At 37.1% G+C, this 19,830-nt stretch overlaps 1 protein-coding gene across 5 annotated transcripts in view; it reads right to left on the bottom strand.

The window, feature by feature from the left end:
* The window catches only part of GRIK2 (glutamate ionotropic receptor kainate type subunit 2), a 630,583-nt gene that overhangs the window by 335,981 nt on the left and 274,772 nt on the right, over positions 1-19,830 (bottom strand). For all 5 annotated transcript variants that reach the window (XM_029223762.1, XM_029223766.1, XM_029223765.1 and 2 more), the window contains exon 4: positions 1,858-2,039. In XM_029223762.1, coding sequence (XP_029079595.1) covers positions 1,858-2,039 — 182 coding nt within the window. The remainder of the gene's footprint in view (positions 1-1,857; positions 2,040-19,830) is intronic.

The following is a 19,830-nucleotide window of genomic DNA, read 5'->3' as shown; positions in this document are numbered from 1 at the left end:
TTAGGTAGGCAATGCTTATTCTGAAATGAATACTTCCTAACATCACTAAGAGAAATATAAATCCCTCTGCTATTTCCTTCATCAATGATGGACATTGATCAAGCTACTTAATCTTTCTGAGACTCAGTTTCTTTGTCTGTAAAGTGGAGCTAGTCCCTACTTCATTTGGTTACGGTGATAATTAAATAAGATCAAATGTGTAAGGCATCTCAGTGTACATGACAGGTAAAGAACAATTTTTTTTTCTCTTTTTCTTACTAGTTGATTTTAATGGTTGAGCTGCTTAATTGTTGATTTGAAGTTTATTCCCTCATTTCAGCACAAAACAGAAATATCTACTTCATTGATCAATATTCACATTAACAAACGGCATTTTAGCCATTTGAAAGTAACCTCGGAACTTCAATGTGCTTTAAAGATCATCAATATTTATATTACTTTTCTTTTAAGACAATTAATTAAAGTACTTAGACTTTTTATCAGAAAATCACATCAAGGTGACTTCTCTGGCTTTTTTTTTTTAAACCAACTGTGTAACAATAACACTTTGATTTAAAAAACAAAAAAACAGGGGACTTCTCTGGCGGTCCAGTGGTTAATACTCCACTGCAGGGGGCATGGGTTTGATCCCTGGTTGGTGGGGAACTAAGATTCCCACATGCCACACAGTGTAGCCAAAAAATAAATAAACAAGACAAAAAGACAACCCTCAGAATGGGAGAAAATATTTGCAAATGAAGCAACTGACGAAGGATTAATCTCCAAAATATACAAGCAGCTCATGCAGCGTAATATCAAAAAAGACAAACAACCCAATCCAAAAATGGGTGGAAGACCTAAATAGACATTTCTCCAAAGAAGATATACAGATTGCCAACAAACACATGAAAGGATGCTCAACATCACTAATCATTAGAGAAATGCAAATCAGAACCACAATGTGGTATCACCTCACACCGGTCAGAAGAGCCATCATAAAAGATCTACAAACAATAAATGCTGGAGAGGGTGGATAAAAGGGAACCCTCTTGCACTGTTGTGGGAATGAAAACTGATACAGCCACTATGGAGATCAGTATGGAGGTTCCTTAAAAAAACTAAAAATAGAATTACCATATGACCCAGCAATCCCACCACTGGGCATGTACCCTGAGAAAACCATCATTCAAAAAGATACATGCACCACAATGTTCACTGCAGCACCATTTACGATAGCCAGGACATGGAAGCAACCTAAGTGTCCATCAACAGGTGAATGGATAAAGAAGATGTGGCACATATATACAATGGAATATCACTCAGCCATAAAAAGAAACAAAATTGAGTTATTTATAGTGAGGTGGATGAACCTAGAGTCTGTCACAAGAGTGAAGTAAGTCAGAAAGAGAAAAACAAATACCTATGCTAACACATATATATGGAATCTAAAAAAAAAAAAAGGTTCTGAAGAACCTAGGGGCAAGACAGGAATAAAGACGCAGACGTAGAGAATGGACTTGAAGACACGGCTTGGGGGGGACTGGGAAGGGGAAGTTGGGACCAAGTGAGAGAGTAGCATTGACATGTACACACTACCAAATGTAAAATAGATAGCTAGTGGGAAGCAGCTGCATAGCACAGGGAGATCAGCTCAGTGCTTTGTGACCACCTAGAGGGGTGGGATAGGTAGGGTGGGAGGGAGACGCAAGAGGGAGGAGATATGGGGATCTATGTATATGTATAGCTGATTTACTTTGTTATACAACAGAAACTAACACACCATTGTAAAGCACTTATACTCCAATAAAGATGTAAAAAAAAAAATTTCAAACCCAAATTCAATAAAGAAATTAAGAACTTAAATAATTTAAAGATTACCTGTTTCAAAATGCCTGCTGCCATTTCATGGCTACAGTCAAAGATGACATGGAACTCCTTGCCTCTTTTCATTTCTTTTAGTAAGGGTTTTGCATCCTTTGTATCAGCAGGTAGTTGACGGATCTTAAGTCGAAGATTGTATCTTGATGGAGCTTTGATGAGCTCCTGCAAGCGAATGAGACCTTTAATGGAAAAGAAAAAAAATAGAATGTTACAGAAAAAACAGAGTAGTTCAGAGAATCACAAAATATACCACAGTGTCTGATTTCCTTGACCATGTACATGTGTACGTCATGACGTGACCATTGAAATTCCTACTTCAGAACTCCCAATCCCCAGTTATTTTTGTTAAAATCGCTTCTCAAATTCTTAGGGTATTTCTCAAAGTATGAAAGACATACATGACTGTAAGTTAATGTAAATAATTTAAATAGATAAAATAATTTAAAATAAAATAGTTTCCCTCTCTATCCTAATTCTACTCCCAGTGGGTTGTCACTGTTGATGGCTTGAAATATTATCCTCCATATACTTCCTATGTATTTGCACATATATACATAGAGGGTTTTTTTTTTTGTATTTTACATCAATAATTGTTTTGTGACAATGTCTTATAGGTCATTGAAGTTAGTGGTTACTGTTCTAGTTTGTCCAATTAAGTTTTAGTGGACATAATTTATGTAATTATTCTCTATTATTACAAACTTTGGTTATTGTTTCTTGTTTTGTTCACAAGTAATGGTATAGTAAGTTGGTGTATATGCAAGAGTGATATACTTTTCTTAATAAAAAGACTAAATAGCCAGAAGTGTAATTAAATTACTTTAAGAAATAAAACTTTCCTTTGTATTGTTTTTATTTGTATCATTCTGTATTTCTTCAGAAATAAATATAACCACAGAAATTACTAATAAAGCAAACATTTTCCTAGAAAAGTAGCTCCTGATTATATGTTTCAAAAATATATCAAATTAATCGGTCCATTTTCAATAGGTCATTAAACTGTTATGCATTTTTAAATAACAGAGACAAATCAATGAATTTATTCCTTTATAGAAACTTTCTAATTAATGAAACCCCTTAAAAACTGATATAAAAGATCCAATATATAAGAGTATGATAAGAAAAGAAGGATCATACAATTCTATTAGCTTGGACAAAATTAAGCAATTTCCTTTCCCCTTCTCCCCTCTTCCTTCTTATTTACCCCTTTTTCCATCTCATCTTTATATTTCTAAAACTCTATTTCTATCTTTCCTGAAAAACTACCTTCATAAATATTACTATGACAAACAATAATAAAGGAAAATATTTGTAAATAACTATCTGGAACTCTCTCTCTCTCTCTCTCTCTCTCTCTCTCTCTATATATATATATATATATATATACACACACACACACACATACTCTCTTTATTATATATATATAGCTCTATTTGGAAACAGGAATTAAAAGAATCTTACTATGACTAAAAATCTACTGTGTATTAAAATAACATATGAGATATAAAGAAATCTAATTCTAGGAATTCTTTTTTCATTCAGTTTTTAAATAAATAATAGATCCTCTTAGACATGTAATGCTATATACACTTTAATATGTTGCAACATAGTTAATAAAATTAACATGACTAATTTTCAGTATTTTTATCCTTGAGACATGCAAGATAAAACATATGTAAATTCATAAATATATAGTATCTTTTGCTTTTAAAATACCGTCCCACCAGACTTCCCTGGTGGCACAGTGGTTAAGAATCCACCTGCCAATGCAGGGGACACGGGTTTGATCCCTGGTCTGGAAAGATATCACATGCTTTGGAGCAATTAAGCCCATGCACCACAGCTACTGAGCCTGCGCTCTAGAGCCTGCGAGCTACCACTACAGAGCCCATGTGCCACAACTACTGAAGCCCATGTGCCTAGAGCCCGTGCTCCACACAAGAGAAGCCATGGCAAGCAGAAACTCGTGCACCACAACGAAGAGTAGCCCCCTCTCGCCACAACTAGAGAAAGCCCATGCGCAGCAACGAAGACCCACTGCAGCCAAAAAAATAATAATAAATAAAATTATAAAAAATTAATTTATTAAATAAAACATTGTCCCATAAAGTTTACTTCATTGTAAGTTGTTTTAAAATTTTGATATATAAAATCCTACAAATAATATTTGCATAAATTACACAGTATAATACTATTAGTAAAATATTACATATTAATTGATATCGAATATACCCATTAAACATGATACAATTCAGTCTAGGGAATTATGTATATAATGAGTACAGATGTTAACACTGAACTGTACAAAGAGTAAAAAAAAATTTGAATTTATAACACCTGCTTAATTGTAGCAGCATTTAACATTGGGCTTATAAAATCCTCTAAAACATCTATAAAAGGCTATACACTTCTTTATATATGGGAGTACTCTGTAACTAAATTAGAATAAATTCTTAAAGGGTAGTAACATTGTTTAACTACTTTTTATAAATAAACCTGAATATAATTGCTGTAAGGCAGTGGCTCCCAAACTTTGGAAGGTATGACAGTAACCTGTGAAGCTTGGGTACAATCTAAACAACCAAATAAGAATCTTCAGGCGATAGGACTCCTGCATGTACATTTTTAACAATCTTTCCAGGTGAGAGATTCAAAGAGTGTGGCCAATTTCCAAAGATAGGTCTGGTTTCAGATAAGTGTCTTATGAGAGATACCCTTTGATAGCTATATTGTAGGATAATAACTATTTTATATTAACTAGTAGTTAATACTACTAGTATTAACTAGTAGCATAAGACAATAAAACAATTAATTTAAAGAATGATTTCCAACTGTATTAGGAAGAGTGAGTTAAAAAACTGTAAATACAACTGACTGTAGGAATAAGAGAGAGAAAAAAAGACATTCATTTACTTATGCATCAAATGTTTATTAAATTTTTACTGTAGGTCAAGCACTGTTCTAGACATTGAGGAGACAATGAAATATATAAATAGACAAATTTCCTGCCCATACCATGCTAAAAATACACAGGGGGACAAATGCTACTAAGCAAGCAATTATAAATGAAAAATGGCAATACTGTTTTGATAGGGAAAGTGCAGATGGTTGAGGAAGCATATAGCAGGATCACCTAACTCAGAGTGGGAGTGTTCAGGGAAATTATCTCAAAGGAGGTGACGTCTAAGTTCATACCTAAATAAAAAGAGAAAGAATGGCAGGAATGGATGGAAGAAAAGACAGCTTTTATACTGGCGTGGAGGTGAGAGAGCATGGGCAAAGAATCTTAAGAAGCAAGGAAGAAGTGCTGACGAGTGTAATTTGAGAAGAGGGCAGGGATGCTTAGGATGCCCTTGTATTTTACAATAGAGTCAAGGCCTTAACTTAAGGGTGGTAGAAAATGCTCACTTGGAATCTGCATTTCAAAAGAATCACTCAGATTTTCACTATAGAGGACAGAAGAGAAGAACTAAAACGGGAGGAAGAGTTGGAAGACAGTTGTAATAATGCAAGTTGGGAAAGGGTAAGGTGTGTGTTCAGGTCAAGACGGTAGGGAGAGAAAGAAGTGGAGGGACTAGAGTTTTTTTTTTTTTTTTTTAATGGTGTGTTAGTTTCTGCCTTATAACAAAGTGAATCAGTTATACATATACATATGTTCCCATATCTCTTCCCTCTTGCGTCTCCCTCCCGCCCTCCCTATCCCACCCCTCTAGGTGGTCACAAAGCACCGAGCTGATCTCCCTGTGCTATGCGGCTGCTTCCCACTAGCTATCTATTTTATGTTTGGTAGTGTGTATATATATATATATATATATATATATGTCCATGCCACTCTCTCACTTTGCCTAGAGTCTGTCATACAGAGTGAAGTAGGTCAGAAAGAGAAAAACAAATACCGTATGCTAACACATATATATGGAATCTAAGAAAAAAAAAAAAAGGGACTAGAGATTTTTGAGAAAAGATGATAAGTGGTTGGTGAGGGAGAAGGGCTGAGTCAGGGAGGTTTCTCAGATGTTTGGCTTGGGCATCTGTGAGGAGAGAGTGCTTCCAGAGTGTGAGGTCATGGGAGGAGTCTTATCTAGAAAAGCAGTTCTCAAAGTGTGGTCCACAGCCCCCTCAGGAGGGTCCCTGAGGTCCAGTTATTTTAATAATAATAATAAGAGGTTATCTGGCTTTTTTACTTTCATTCAATCACACATGTGCAGTGGAGTGTTCTAGGGGTTACAAGACATGGATGATGTCATGGCAGATTGAACGAGGAAGTAGATATGAAAATCCAACTACCTCCTATTAAACCAAATAGTAAAGAGACTTATGAGAATGCAAAACAAAGCCACTCTTCTTATTACATTTTTGTTTTAGAAAATATAGGTATTTTTCATTAAAATATGATATGTGAATAGATTTGTTATTGCAATTATTAAATGAATTAATATTTTTAAATGTTATAATTTTATTACTAATATGGTAAATGTTTATAAGCATATTATAAATGCTTTTAGAGATCCTCAGTAATTATTAAGAGTGTAAAGTGCTACCAAAACCAAAATGCCTAAGAATTACTAAATTGGATTATCTCTAAATTTTTCCTAGTTCTAAGTTTCTCTTATTCTCATTAAGTTATTTATATAAATGCAGACTGATCTAATACCAACCTTGGATGAGTAAAGAAAAGAAAGCTACCCTTGGCTTACTTACCTCACAAGATTTTGAGCGACTCAAATATAAATTTGGGGGATTTAGTCTATCAGAGTAGCAATAGCCTGAGTGTTGAATGTGAATCTCAGTTCAAAAATCTATGATATGTGGATCTTTATGCAAGACATTGTATCTCTCTTAGATCTGTTTTATTTTCCTCTTCTCTATAATAGGGTAAAACCATCTATGAATTAATATATAAAACACCAGAAAAGGAACTGGCATATATTAGATTCTCAAAAAGTAGCAATTTTCATTGTTGTTATTTGGGTTAAGAAGGAAGGAATACAGTTATTTTTTTAAATGTGCTCGTTACTAAATCTGTTCTTGGAAGTTACTTTGACACTCATATAGACTGAACACCTAACAACAACAAAATTTTAATCAAAATGTTGAGATTAACTCATTACCGAAGAAAAAGTAGCTATATAGTTATGGATTAGCCCAACAGTTCTTAATTGAAAAAGCTCAACAGACTCGAAAATAGAAATTTTCAGAAGTATAAAATCCACAAACAGCATTTGTAGAGTTCACCCTAAGTATAAATATTGCCAAGCATTTTCAAGCGTCTTAAGAATTCATGTGGATAATCCACTGAGGTATCAGGTACAATAAATGTTTACTTATTCTCTTCACACATATACATCCCTGCTGGCATTAATGTAACAGATTTCAGTTTGCCAGCTTCCCTGAGGAATAATATTGAAGGGCTAAAAATTTTTTAAAAATAGCTGTTGCTAGTAGGAACTGCCATCTCTTACTTGAGAATTCGAGAGAAATGTTGTCTTTATTTATTCATTCATTCATTCAACATATATTTACTGCATATCTACTATGCACAAGACATCATTTCATGTATAAATATAATGATTGGAATAATAGTATTTATTCAGTCTTTAACGGCATGACATACAGTTTGACTTTTACATTTTTTAATACCAAAGTTGTTTCTCTAATGCTTTTCACATTCAGTTTTTGGAATCAAAATCGTTCAGCATTTCAATCAGAGAGAAGAAATCCAGAGAGGTGTTTGAATACTGAAAGTAGAATCATGATTTTTAAATTCTGGCTTTCTACCATCTCCTGCACAGGTGCTTAGAGTCCTCTCTCGGCTTCTAAGTCTTCATTGCTCTGTCCAGTGCTATTGTTTCTCTTTTATCCATATTTCCATTGTAGATCCTTTCCCCTCCCCACTGTCTGACACTTACGTACAAATCCCTGTCTGAATTCTGTTATTCAGAACACCTTGAAAGAATAAGAGTAGGGTTGACAAAATGGGAGATGCATTCAAGACATCCAAAGAGTGGACGTTTACTCACCTACTTGAGTTATCTGATGACATCCCTGTAATTTAACATATGTGGGTGAGATTTTTATCCACAGGAAAAAGGGTTTAAACAGTAGGAACGTCTTTTAATTACAATACTGGCTAAGTATTTTCCGCTGTGGATCACTATCAATCTTCCTACCTACCCCAGCATTCCTCTGCAATGTATCACAGTCGAAAAATGCCAATTTCAGAAAGGATTACCCTAATCCCTCCATCATATACAAGTAAATATGCATGTTCTGTAAAAATGAAACAGTTTGTCCCCTTTTTAGGAAAAAAGTAAGCCTTTCAAAATAATTGGGATAGTATATATGTGGTCCTATCCTATGGTTCTTTGGTCAAAATGGAGAAATAAAAGGACCCATCTATTAGATAAAATAAAAGGGCAAAATCTATTTTGTTGAAAATATGGTTAACACAAATAATTTCCAAACAATTTTCAGAAATATAGTTTAACAAATTTGGCACCTGGTTAAGTTATTTAATGAAAGAGTAGAATTATAACGCCTTAAAACAGTCTTTTAATTAAAATATCCCCTTTTCCCTAATGTAATTAGTTGATGTAATGATAATAAAAAAGAAACAATCCAGGCAGATGGGTTCCTGAAAATCTTCTAATAAAGAAGAGCACCACATTGCAATTATCCCTTTACTTTGGTAGATGAGTAACATTCTATTCCCTCTAATTCTATCACCGAGAGTACATTTCTTAAAGCTTTTTCTGCTGTCAGTTATTTTACAGTACCTAAAATCAAGGTGTATCTTAAGCTTCCAGGTGACAGAGGTCCAAGATGCTCTTTTCAGAAGTTGCCATCAATTTAGCTTTTAAGGAGAATCCAGAAGGAACATTTATGCACACTCCAGTTGGCACTTGCTTCTAAAAGGATCAATCACACCACCTCTCCACAGGCCCAGTCTCCCCCAGCCCCAGGAAGGGAGTCCCAAGTTTGCTCCCATACCCAGGTATCTATTTCAGCAGCCACACAAACTAGAGCTTTGCCACCTGGCTTACTAATCAGGCCTGTTTATCATTTCAGATAATGTGGTCTTTGTGCAGGCCAGACTCCCCTTACCCAAAATGCATTGCCTAAAAATGACTCATCTACATTCAATCATCGTCAGTTTTTTTTTTTTTTTTTCAGTTGAGAAAAGACAATTCATTGAAAGGCCAAGTATAACATTTCAAGGAGTTATTTTTATTGAATGTTTTATTTGTGCTACAGAGTGTTCTAAATAGAATATGTATACCAGTTATGGACCTTGTAATGTACAGTAATGCTGTAAATATAGAGAAGGGAGCTAATCATAATAAGAAAATCATAAATGGCTTTGACAGGAGAGGTGACATTGAAAAAAATTCTGTCTCCAAATTTTTGTCAGCCCTCCTCTCCTTGGGGGCAAGGTGAATTTGTTCAACAGTACAGGGAAGATAGAAAATAAAGAAAAGTGGGGTCCAGAAGAAAAAAAGGGGAGAAGAAGAAAAGAGGAGAGGAAACTTCCAATGTGGTTTTTGTCTTCTTGGAAAAGGAAGAGAAAGCTATGTAAAGTAAAATTAGAGGGGTGGTTTTCTGGAAAAATCCTAAAATCCTACACTAACTTTACAGGGAGCAATTTCCTTCTCTCTTTTTGAAATTTGTTGTATATTTCAAGAATGACTGAGCCTAATACATTCAAAACTGAAAATATGTAAAAACACTTCAGCTTGACACATTAGAGTTTCAATTCACATGCCAGGGTCAACTGATTATTGGTGGCTTCCTGGAGCACTGTGTTAAGAATATTCTTGAGACCAGTTCTGTGATCAGGGACATGAGTCAATAAGGGATGGAACCTGGGTGGTGGGGTAGGCAGGCATGGTAACACCATGTATTGGTCGTCCCTCTATTAAAATCTTCTCCTTATGTATTAGTGTCATCAAATCCTATCCACGATATTGTTTCATTGACGGCACAGCCTTTCTATGCTTCCGAATGGAAAATAACATAGTGTAGACAACACATGTTAGGCACCATGCTCTATGCTGAAGCCAGGATCCATATGGTTCAACCCTGAATCACGATGCATTCAAATAAGTAGAATCCAAACAGTAATTCTGACACTTACAGTCCCATGAAAACATTTAAAACTTGCATAAATTTATTGTCTGAAGTAACTTATTAAAATTCTATATTCTTTCTCTTCTAAAACACCTCCAAATCCTGAAAACTCAGTTTGACACATAATACATGTATAAGTGTATTTGTGTGTGTGTACACTCAGGTACACATGCATACACACACTATTCCTCTACTTCTATTTCCCTGGGAAATCTAATTTATCTCTGCCCTGACTTCTCCTCCGAGGAGAATCTGGCCATGATGCTTTTGTTTTTTCTGCTTGGCTCCCATTTGTAAAGCCCATACCGCAAAGCCTCACGACACTGATCTAACAAAGCAGGAGCTTCCCAGGAAAGACTAAGTGGGAAATCACTAACTGGCAATCCCTGAATAACCTTTAGCAGATTAGTCATGGACAAAGGTTGAAACCCTTTCAAACATATATGAAACCCTTTCTTAGGTTAGTCTTGTATGTTGCATCATGACGCCAAATTTCTGAACCATATTGTGGCATGGCAGTCTGCATCAGGTAGACATGAATCCCACATCGTTAACATTCTACTAAATGACTATAGACAAAGATATTTAAATATCTTACACTTGATTTTCTCATCTGTAAAAATGTGGTAATAGTAATTATAAACCATATAGGAAAAATCAAATGAGCTAATGCACAGAAATCATTTAGTACTGTGCTTGGAACATTTTAACACTTCTTATCAGTTTCTGGTAACCACTATCTTGCAACTCAGAGATTGCTGTGACATGTGTGCCTCAACAGGCCCTATTTGCTCCCTGAACCCTGCCTGTAACCTTGTGAGTGGTCTCTATCAAAATCTCTTCATTTCAAGTATCTAAGGGAAGTCTGCTTCCTGCTAGGAACCTAATTAACACTCCATCTTTACGCTGATGACTTCCACATTTATATCTCTTGCCGACCCCTTTCCTGAACTCTAGACGCTTAAATTAACTTTCCTATTTGACAGTTGCATAGTAAAGAATAAACCTTACCCACAAAGAGGTCTGGCCTGTGCGCTTAGCTCCTGGGAGGTAATCTCTAAGCCCCAATAAGAGAACTTTGTTTATCTGGAGGCCTTGGACCACACAGAATATCTAACAACGTAATTTATGGTAGGGGCTTTGGGTCATGAGATATCAGCTAAACCTCTGGAGGGATAGTGACCTACAGGTCAGCCAAGCAAGTGGTCAACTGTGTCTACGTGACCAAGACCCAATTACAACTCTGGACACCAAGGCTCCAGTGAGTTTTCTTGGTTGGTAATACTCCATGCCTACTGTCACTCATTGTTGCCTGGAAAAGTTGGTACTGCCTACAAATCCAGTTGTTGGGAGAAGACGACTGGAACCTGAGTGTGGACCTGTGTGCCTCTTCTTTTGGCTGAACTTATTCTGTATCCTTGTCATAAATTGTTGTCATAAATTGTAACAGTGAGTATAACAGCTTTTGGTCATTCTGTGAGTTGTCCTAGTGAATTATCAAGCCTGAGGGTGATCTTGGGGTCTCCTGAATAAAGTAACATCTCTACCTTGATGTACAGTAAATACTAAAAAGCATTCCAAAATTGGCTCTTCATCTCCTCAGTCTCCAAAAGTGTTCCTCCTTCAATTGTCCCCACCTATGATAAGGGCAACTCTTTATCATTCCAGATAGACCAAAAACCTTGATGTCATCTTTAATCCTTTCTTTCTAGCACACCTTACATCCAATTTATTAGAAAATCTTATCAAATCTACCTTCAAATGTACATAAAAAGCTGTCAACTCTTACTACTTTTAATACACTGGATTGAGCTATTATGATCTCTCAAATGGACTGTAAAAGCTTCCTAAGTAGCACTGCCCTTACCTATTTTTATATCTAGGTGTAGCCAGTAGCAATTCATAGCCTATGGTGTTTATTTCATAAGTCTGGTGAGTCAGTACTCTGGATCTTTTAAGATGGAAAGGTGGGAATGAAGAAGCCAGGAACATACAGAACAGTTTTAGTTAGTATAGGCCTGGATACTATGAGGGCAGTTAAGAGGAAATATGCTCAGTAGCCATTGAAATCCGAAGTCCTTAGGCTTGACTCAATACATAAAGAATTCTAAAGCATGAGACACATTATCAGTGGCTTGTGATTCTCTAGGCCAAGTTGAGGGAAACACTGTACTTCCAGACAACCAGTCCATCTAGATGTGCAGTCTTACTAGGTAGGGTCTCAGAGCTATAACCAGAAGTCTCAAGTTCAAAACGAGGGATGCACTACAATCCCCCAACCTCCATTCTTGTGACAAGCAGCCTTTAGAGTCATGTTCCTGGTGCAACTTGCTGGAGCCAGGATGGGAGATAAGGACTTTGTCTTCCAAATACTGGGTTGTGTATTCTGAGGGCTAATTGCCTGATTGCCTGGTGTAATGAGATAGGGCAGGTAAAAAGCTGGACAGTTTAATGAGAAGGCAGTTGTATTTCTTAGAACTCTTTTGGTAATATGTGCAGATCTAATTCATACTACACTGAGCAGAAATGGAGTTCACTGCTTCCCATAACTGAAAATAAACTCTGGGCCTGGTTGGAGGCAGGAATTCTTTGTTTGTTGCTCAGTTTTTTCTTCCTCTATGTTGCCTTCATTACCTCTTGACATTTCCTCACTTGATGGCACAGATGACCAACAGAACCTCACACTCATAAAGAAATCTGCCTCAAAAGTTCTGTCAAAGTCCTACGAGGGACTCTGTCCGGCCCAGGTTGGGGTTATTTGGTAGAAGTAGGAGGGATGAAGTTAGATGAGTTTTGGGGTTAGGGGGGAAGAAAGCCAGGCTTGCATGAGCCAAAGACTAAGAAGATTTCCTCAAAGGGATTCTGGGTAAACACACAAACAAAGGCAACCCAAAAACACATCACAGCAATGCTTTAGAAACTCTCTAAAAAGGATGACTGTACTTTGGTTTGTGACCACAGTTTGGTGATATTTTGATTCAGTGGTTGCTTATAATTAGTCACTGTATGATCTTTTTTTTATCAAACTGGGGCCCTTTTAAGAGCACAGGGAAATCTGCTCAATATTCTGTAATAATCTAAATGGGAAAAGAATTTGAAAAAGAATAGATGCATGTATATGTATAACTGAATCACTTTGCTGTATACCTGAAACTAACACAACATTGTTAATCAACTATACTCCAATATAAAATTAAAAAAAAAAAAAAAAGAGTCTAAGCGGGTAGAGGTAAGTCCATAGTATTTAGTCCAGGAAAACAAGCATTACCCAGGAATGTCCTAGGCAAACCAGGAGTTCTGTGCAGTTCTCCTCTTACGTCACAGCATTCTTCATCCTTCATCATAGATACTTCATTGCCTGCTGTCCTGACAATGTTACTGACCGACCCCCAGAGGAATTGGCACACCTCATTGTTCATTTCTGATGGTCACATTGCAGGTTCCTTTGTCTCAAGATGATCCTGCTAAAATGTGCACCCATCCTTCTGTCACTCTACCTGCCCTCTCAGCTTGTGATAACCCAACTTCAGCTCTCCAGACCTAATCAGATGGCTGATTAGGTAGCCTGCTGTTTTTTAATTCCCACTTGTGTCCAGGTCAGTGCACTTATGAAGCAGCAAATGATCCTTCACAGCTCTTATTCTGGCTCTGTCCCAGGATGCTGCTATTACTGGTTTTATCCATATACATCAAATATGATTTAAAGTTGACACTGATGAAACAGCCTAAGAAATGTTCTGTGGTGGGCCAGTGACTAACAATAATTACCAAAACTACTGTGTATTGGTGAGAATGCCAAGTAGAATGTGACTCTTCAGGAGCTCGGGTTTTACTTTACCTTTTTGCTCCAGAAAAGAATACCATTAACCACCAATGCCTTTAGCAATTGTGTTCACGGAACATACATTTTATCTCATGAAAAGTTGAAAGATGTGAATAAATCAGGAACACATGACAGCACATATTATGTGAACTGAATTGGGAATGCAGAAGTGAAATACCAAACCATAAACAGTAGATGTTTGCCATCTATGAGATTATAGGATAGTGGGGCGATAGACATGCAAATCATTTTTCTACAATGAATTATGTATAATAATGTGAGAGTCTCTAAAGTACAATGGAAGTGGTCGGGATAGAATATCTAAGGAGGGGTAACCATTTGGCAGGTGGAAAAGGATGGATGTACTTGTAGGAAGAGGAAACTGCAGGTAGAAAACCTGATGATATGAGAGTATGGGAAGTTCAAAAATCATGTGAGTTATTTGGTGGGTACTGCTGGAAAATTGAGTATAAGCTGTAACAAAGTGGGAGGTGAAGCTGGACTAGTAATAGGCAAGAACCAGTTATGAAGGGCACCATATTAGAATGCACTTTCTAAGTGAAGAAACTTCACAGTTTCAAGTATTAAAAAAAAAAATTCAGGCTGGCTTAAGCAGAAACGAAGAATTATTAGAAAAATTCAGGTAGTTTCACGAAACCCCAATGTGGGAATTCAGTCATTCCTTAGAAACAGAAACAAGTAGGAGCAAGGTTATTAAGATATCGTCATCTCTCACTTCCGTTCTTTTTTGTGTGTCTGCTTCATTTTGATCTTTCTAATGAGACCAGTTTTCTATTCTTCACAGTTCACACAGGAGACATGGCCATGCTTCAAATTCACTCCTGAGTTTATTTGTTATACATTCAGCAGCTGGCAGGGACCAACTAATCTCTCTTGGTCCCAACTCAAAATTCCTGGAGAGAGGATCTAATTGGCCCAGCTGTGTTAACCATTGATCTAATCAACTGTAGCCAGGGGCACTGACTTAACCCTAAGGTATGAACATTAGCCTTGGCTCCACCGCTAAGGGTAAGGAAGCTGGGGGACTTGGGAAGTTAGGTGTGCCTCCCCTGCCCACTATGGAATCACTGAATAAATTAAGGCAAATGACATGAACAAATTTTGCTGTTAAAAGATCACTTTGGTTATGTACCCAAGGATGAATTTGTGGGTGATATACTAGGGGACATTGAAATAGTCAAGGGTATTAGTGGAAAGGAAGTTGTCTTGTGTTTTAGCCTCTATCAGCATAAATGAGAGAACAGCAGGAGACATTCTCTCTACACTCTCCCCTTTTCCTTGATTTTGCTAATGTTCTACCATGTATCTGTACACATTCTCTATTATCTATTTCTCTGGAGACAGAATTTTTTATAAAGAAGAATTGTCATTGAATTTAATTACATCCTTAACTGAGGCAACATGTGTTGAATTTTTAAATTTTGACTTTAGCTCAAAAGACCTTTAGGTTGCTCTGAAACACATGCCACATTGCTAACATAATGGGCTCACATTAATCAAGATCGTGAGAGTGACACAACACTAGGAATCGAATCTATTAATTTATGAGAAATGTATCTGTCACATGCATGGTAAAACTTGAATTGCATGGCCCCAGCATTCTCAAATTACATGAGAAACCGTATAGCAATCTGAAGTTTACTTAATATTAGTTTGGGATCAGAACAAAGGGGATTGGCTCAATGAATGTAATAATCATAGATAGCACGTATTTGTGTCTTATTTGTAAGAACTCTGCAAAGAGGTAATATTGTCAGCCCCAGTTTGCAGATGAGATGAAGACACTGATATGGGGGTTATTATGTTCAAAGTCTCATGTCTAGTAAGTCTCAAAGCCAGATTCAAATCCTGGAATTCTTTCTCCAAAGCAAGTATTCAAACTTGGCATCCAGTAAGGCTGATCTTGTTGGTAGTAAATCAACTAAGAATCTATTTTCCATTAACATTTTTTAGATGCGTCACGTGTGTTTTCCTATTTTTGCCTAAAGAACTCAAATATCTCATTAATCCTCTTTCTGATGGATATATCCTTTCTTCGGATATGTCAGGTATCTTCAGACAGGATATAATCAAATCTTGCTTACCAGGGAGGCATTCTGACTTCTAAGGTAGCTTCGGAACTTTTCATTCTCATTCATTATGTTTTGATTTCATAGTTTTAATTCCCAAAGGGTGACAATTTCCAGGTGTTTCCAAAGTACTTTACTCCTACTTTTAACAGTGACAATGGTACATATAGAGGTGTTCTGCATGTTGAATTTTATTTGTCCATAATGAGTTTGGGAAGCAAAACTCTTCTATTTGCCATCTGTTTGTTATACCAACATAAAATCTGCCATTGTATTTAAGCATAAATCTATTTTTAAATTTCTATTCCAAAATATTTTTAGAGTTTAAACTTTATATTTTCTTTCATTTTTATTATCTTGCATATTTTTTTGGCCTCTGATTATCACTTGCTATTTCTATTCAAATCCTTCCCACTTTCCCATAAATCATCTAAGAATTGTTCAGTCTTTTTAAGATGAAGAAGTCCTTCTCTACTAATCTTTCTCAAATAATAAGCTCATGCATTGCATAGCCTCTCTCGTAATTGCTAATAAGCAGTAGTCCTAGATTGTCAGTCCACGTGGAACTCCTGAACACAGGATCTAGTCAGTACCCCACATACACCAAACACACTTGGATTGTTTTTTGCCCCTGTTCCCTATCAGTATGATGCTATCTTGACATCTCCATTGGTTGCTCCCTTACTTGTGTCTCTATGGCCCATTGAGACTCATCCTAAACATAAAAAACAAAGTAAAAAATAAACTGTTCATTACCTGTTTTCATTATTTTGCGACTCAGGATTTTTGATAATGATATTTGATAATATTTATAATCACTTTTTATGTACAAAATTAGTGTTTTTACTAATTTTTCACAAAAATTCTGTGAGGTATTTTTTTCCTCTTTTTACAGGAAAAGAAGGCACAGGGATTTGAGCCAGCTGAAAATGGCTTAAATCTAATAAGTGACAGAGCTGGAATTTGTACTCAGCACAGCTATATTTTTCTTATGAGCAACTGTTCTTAAGAATAGATGGTAAAATGAGCTCAATTAGGTTGGGCTGTTCTGTTTCTTTTTGCCAAACCTGTCAAAATATATAACGATTCGCCTTAAGAAGAATAAGAAGAATATTAAGAAGAATACTTAGCCATTTACATGATAGGTGGAATAAGCTTCTACAAAAAATTCCTACTCTACAAGAAATTCATGTATCAGACTTCCTGGGCAGAACACGGACTCTGCAGTTCATGTACTCAAATCTAAAAAACTCTTAGCAGTTTTACTGTATGTATGTGTTTGGACCTTGTGGGACTATTGAAGGAAACCTATGAACTTGCGACTTAAGAAAAGAAAGGGGCATTAAATAAGTACCTTGAAGTCAGAGGAACCCTGAAAACCGTTACCTTTTTATTAGAATTAGAATGAGAATCACTAATTTGTCATTAAAAGTTCCTTAGCCACAGTTTTCATAGTATTCAAAGGTCAAAGTTAGTAACACCAGGACATTCAATCCCCATACATGTGTCATGTGCAGTTCCAATTTCTTAATAAAATTTAAAACTGCAACAAAATACATGATGTTAACACAAAGAAGACCTGAGAGTAATGCATGCAAGGTGAAGGGAGGAAACTGGGAAAGACTGCAGAGAAGAGGTAAATAGAGAAGTGGGTTGGGTGTGTGGAGGTTCAGAAGATGGAAATCAGGGCAGAGCCAATGTCAGACACATGGCACAGAGGCCTGTGTGGATCTGCAACCAGGCCTCATCCATGAGCTGTAGGGACACCATGGGTGTGTGGAAGAGGAGCAGAGTGGAAGCTGGAAATAGCATGGCTGAGGCAATGCGGTAAAAGCATAGCTCCTTCTCTCAACTTGAAACTTAAATCTAAATCATGAAGTTTGTTTTAATGTGGGCTGGTGTTGGTTCTGAATATGTCACAGGGTTCAGTGAGGAACCGGAGTGAGAAGAGTGGAGCAACAGCTGATGCTGTGCAATCTTGGTCTACCAGCCATTCAGGCTCTAGAGGTCTCAGGCCAGCTACCTAACATGTGGAATGACTCTTTTAGTGGGAGGGGATTAGAGAGTAGCAGAAAGAATTAAGCTGGAGGTTAGGCCCCAGTCAAATTAGTTGTAACTCAGAAGCAATCAGTCTTTAACTCCGATAGAGGACTGGGGGGAAAAGAAAAACATAACAAAACAAACAAACATCAAGATCCCAGCTGTAACTTGGTATGGTTGTGGGTACTAGAGAGTCTCTATAAGACGCAATGACCTTGGTTTTAGAGCAGCAGATGAACTTTATACCCAACTTGTATGAGGTCAGGGCTTATGTTAAGCTACTTGGCTTGGTATTCACAAATTTCAATATATTTATTTGATTTACGATAAGTATTTATTAAGCAGCTACCATGTAACAGACCCTATCCTAGGTGCATAGAACACCATGGAAGCCAGGATGATAGAGACCTCTCAGCTTGATGGGGGAGATGGACAATAAACCATCAGTTGCAATGCACTGTGGTAAGTACTACAATGAGGGAAATGCAGAGGCAGGGACAGTCTTCCAATAGAAGGATGTTTTAGATGAAATTTTAAAGTCATGAGTTAAATAGGCAAAGAGGGGGTGTCACTCTTGGAGAAGATGAAAAATATTTCAGACAGAATAAACAATGTACAAAGCCACTGGTAACAGCATGGTGAGTTTGGGGAACTTCAAATCGTTCGGTTTGTCTTCAGTGAACAAGGAAGAAATATGGTGGTGGGAGATGAGGGGAAAAGGTAAGCAGAGGCTTCGCCCCTAGCTAGGCTAAGATGACAGCGCAGAAAGTCAGAACCAGGTATGTAAGTTAGGAGTCTGGGGTATATGTTGTCAGGCCAGACTTAGAAGAATGAGGCAGGTATAATGTCCTGAGTGGGTAATTTGGTATAAAATAAATGAGAGCTGGGGCAAGCAATGATGATAGAGGTCTGGCGGGAGGAATCAGCTATGTAATCTGGATGTGGTGTCTTTCCACAGGTAGGCTCTGCTTTCAATCTTTAAATCTGTTTACAATCTTGACGCAACTTTCAGCACATTTTTATAGTTTCCAAAAGAAAACCTACACATGCAGATTCCACTGAAAAGTTAGTAGGAAAGACAGGGGAGAGGTTTATATCACAGGCACGCCACACTCCAAAAATCCCCTCGTCTCTCTTCTTGGTCACGTGATACACAGTCTCTTCCAAAGCATTTCTGGCTCTTCCCTTCATGCTTTGTCCATTTCTCTCCCTCTTTCCCAGAGCAGACATAAACTCTATCTTTAGGTGTTCAATCATCAGAACCAGCTGACAGAGAAGGCCTGGAGGTCCAGCTGCCAAGTGGGCTTATCAAAGCAATCACGAATCAGATCTCTCCTTTGGGGAGACTGCTATGCTCCCTGCTAGGAAAAATCACACTTCCTTCATATCGTTACAATTGGCCATAATTCTCCTCTCAATCCTGCATCATCACAGCTTTCGTCTCTGCTAGCTTATTCTCCTCAGAATACAAGCAGGCTGTTATTTAACTTTAAATAAATATTCTCTTGACACTAATTTCTCCATCAGCTATCACCTCATCCCTCTGCTTTCTTTTGTAAGAAAGCTCCTAGAAAGAGCTATCTATATTCACAGGCTCTGATTCCTCACCTTCCACTCTCATGTAAACTCCCTCTTACTCAGGCTTTTGTTCCCACCACTCCACTGAATCTATCCCTGTCAAGGTTACCAAGGATCTCCAGGTTGCTGAATTCCATGGTCAAGTCTCAGCCTTCATTTCACTTAATATCAGCAATATCACTCCCTGCTTCCTTGATAGGATATCTTCACTGACTTCCAGGATACCCCAATGCCCTTGGATTTCCTCTTGTCTTACAGACCATCGTTTTTCATCTCTCAGTCTCTTTTTAGTGATCTCATCCAGTTTTATGG

Source organism: Monodon monoceros, unplaced genomic scaffold, assembly GCF_005190385.1.
Source record: "Monodon monoceros isolate NGI ecotype Baffin Bay Population unplaced genomic scaffold, NGI_Narwhal_1 Super_Scaffold_15, whole genome shotgun sequence".
In the NCBI taxonomy this organism is placed as follows: domain Eukaryota; kingdom Metazoa; phylum Chordata; class Mammalia; order Artiodactyla; family Monodontidae; genus Monodon; species Monodon monoceros.
This window is presented reverse-complemented; position numbering and strand designations above follow the sequence as displayed.